Source organism: Echinops telfairi, unplaced genomic scaffold, assembly GCF_000313985.2.
Source record: "Echinops telfairi isolate 266 unplaced genomic scaffold, ASM31398v2 ScPeMD7_7457;HRSCAF=8495, whole genome shotgun sequence".
NCBI lineage: Eukaryota > Metazoa > Chordata > Mammalia > Afrosoricida > Tenrecidae > Echinops > Echinops telfairi.
In genome coordinates, this window is record NW_022111357.1 from 16,290,013 (window position 1) to 16,292,016 (window position 2,004).

The 2,004-nt window shown below is 38.0% G+C and overlaps 1 protein-coding gene across 1 annotated transcript in view; it reads right to left on the minus strand.

Moving 5' to 3' along the window:
• Nucleotides 1-2,004, minus strand: part of GMEB1 (glucocorticoid modulatory element binding protein 1) — a gene marked incomplete at its 5' end in the record, with an annotated part of 29,530 nt that overhangs the window by 9,406 nt on the left and 18,120 nt on the right. Inside the window, 2 exons of the mRNA XM_045298915.1 lie at nucleotides 644-663; nucleotides 1,328-1,492. Of these exons, the coding sequence (XP_045154850.1) occupies nucleotides 644-663; nucleotides 1,328-1,492 (185 nt within the window). The remainder of the gene's footprint in view (nucleotides 1-643; nucleotides 664-1,327; nucleotides 1,493-2,004) is intronic.

Genomic DNA, 2,004 nt, shown 5'->3' on the forward strand with positions numbered 1-2,004 from the left:
AAAAAAAAAATCACAAAGGGCAATTGCTTCTTGAGCAGGTTTATTCTAGAAAAACATGAAGGTGAGCATGACTGCCAGGCTACCTGTCCCAGGTAGGTGAGGGTGAAAAGGCTCTGGGATAATGTTAAATGAAAAGCACAGTGCTTAGTCAAGTCTATTATAAACACATTTGATACTAAGCATCTAGGATACCTGAAGATGCTAAAACTTATTTACCAGTCTATGTGAGAAAGCAAGAAATGAGACCAAAAGATAAAATGAACTAAAAATCAGATAACAGATTCACAGAGGAAAAGAATCTTTTTTATCAAAAAGAATTGAGAAAATTCAAACTGATCCAAATATAAATGACAATTGAGAACTGTACACATGGACTATACTAGTACTCAAACAAGTATCAGTAATATCAATAGTCAAGTAAAGGAGATTGGGCCAAATAAAAAGAAACAAAATAATTTCTACAGTTTTCACTTTTTGTGAGTCAATTAACCAAAAATTCAAATTGCTAGATATTTTATACTTTAATGAAAAGATATACTTTCAAAAGATCTGGCTTTTATTCACCCAGCGATTACTCACAGGATATTATGGTTTGCCAGAAAAGAATACTAAAAGGTAATTCTTAGAACAATACTTCTGTCACCTTTGACATCCTTCAGCATTCTTGAGAATTTGTCAGGCACGTTTATAAATCTTTTGGCAGTAGTTGAGACACATTCTATCCAGCTGAGCCGTTTCCAGCTGGATTAACTAAACCCTTAATAATGACCTCACATAGGGTACTTGTTTTCTGGATAGTCAGAAGCCCTAGCCCCAGGCTCAACAATACTAAAGTTAAGTGTATGCTCATCCTGCCATTCATTTCTAAGGAAGCCTCGACTTTGGAAACTAGACCTTCCAGGCAAACACCTTTGATTCTTTACAGTCTGGTCTCTTGAGTTTAGTTCGGCTGATGAGACATGGCTGTACATCAGTGGTTGAATCCGCTTTCCTGACTTGACCACTAGTAAAGGGTTTTCAAAACTCTATGAAGTTTAACACTCATAAGTCCAAAGGCATGGAAGTGAAATAGCTGAATAATCATTAGAACGACTGAATCATCTGTCTAGTGCATACAGCACATGCAAGCAAGAAGGAAGGAAGAGATCTGGCCAATACAGCTCATTTGGGAGAAAACAAGAAGTGTTTCCAAAGCACGGAATTCCACCTAAGTTTACCGGACAACAAAGCATGCCAACACCCCCGAGCATTAAAATTAAGGAACAAAAGGGAGTATGATGAAGAAAGGCTGCTGAAAAATACAGTGTGTTTTCAGGTGGTTTCCTACCCCCTACCATCAGCCGAAGTGGGTGTCTGTACCACACTTGTCTGCTGTCCTGGCACCGGAGCTCTGGCGCTGCTGATCAGAAGATCAAATTTGGTGCTTCTGCAGGTATTGGAGCAAACCTTGTCATGCTGGTAGAAATCAATCTGTCCAGAGTCCATCATTTTCCTGTGCAAAGGGAAACAAGAAGTACTAGTTCAGCCTGCATTCCACCTAAAGAAAACTAGGCCTCAGAGATAAATTGAGACAACATTGCTGAATTTACTCTGTAGATTAGTGAAACCCAATAGTATTAAAAGTCATTAGGCTGCAAAAATTCTAATTGGGCTATAAAAGTTTCATTGGTCTCGCCCACGTTTACCAGTGCCACTCTCCTCTTCCTAGTCTACTTATTATGACTCCTCTCCTCTTTCCTGTCATTACTAAGGTGTAGGTAATACTCCTAACAATAGCCAAGTTTCCCCACAGAACCTCGATGATACCAAACCCAAAAGGCCTTGGGTTAAAAGAATAAAGACTCACCATCATAGCAAAACTAAGAAGAACCACAAGGAAATTCAAAAATTTTGATCTGCTTCTGATGTATTATTATTATTACAATTCCTAGATCAGTAATATTTATTGCCACTTTCAAAGCTACAAAGCTCTAACAGATTGCATTCCCTTAAAATAAATAAATA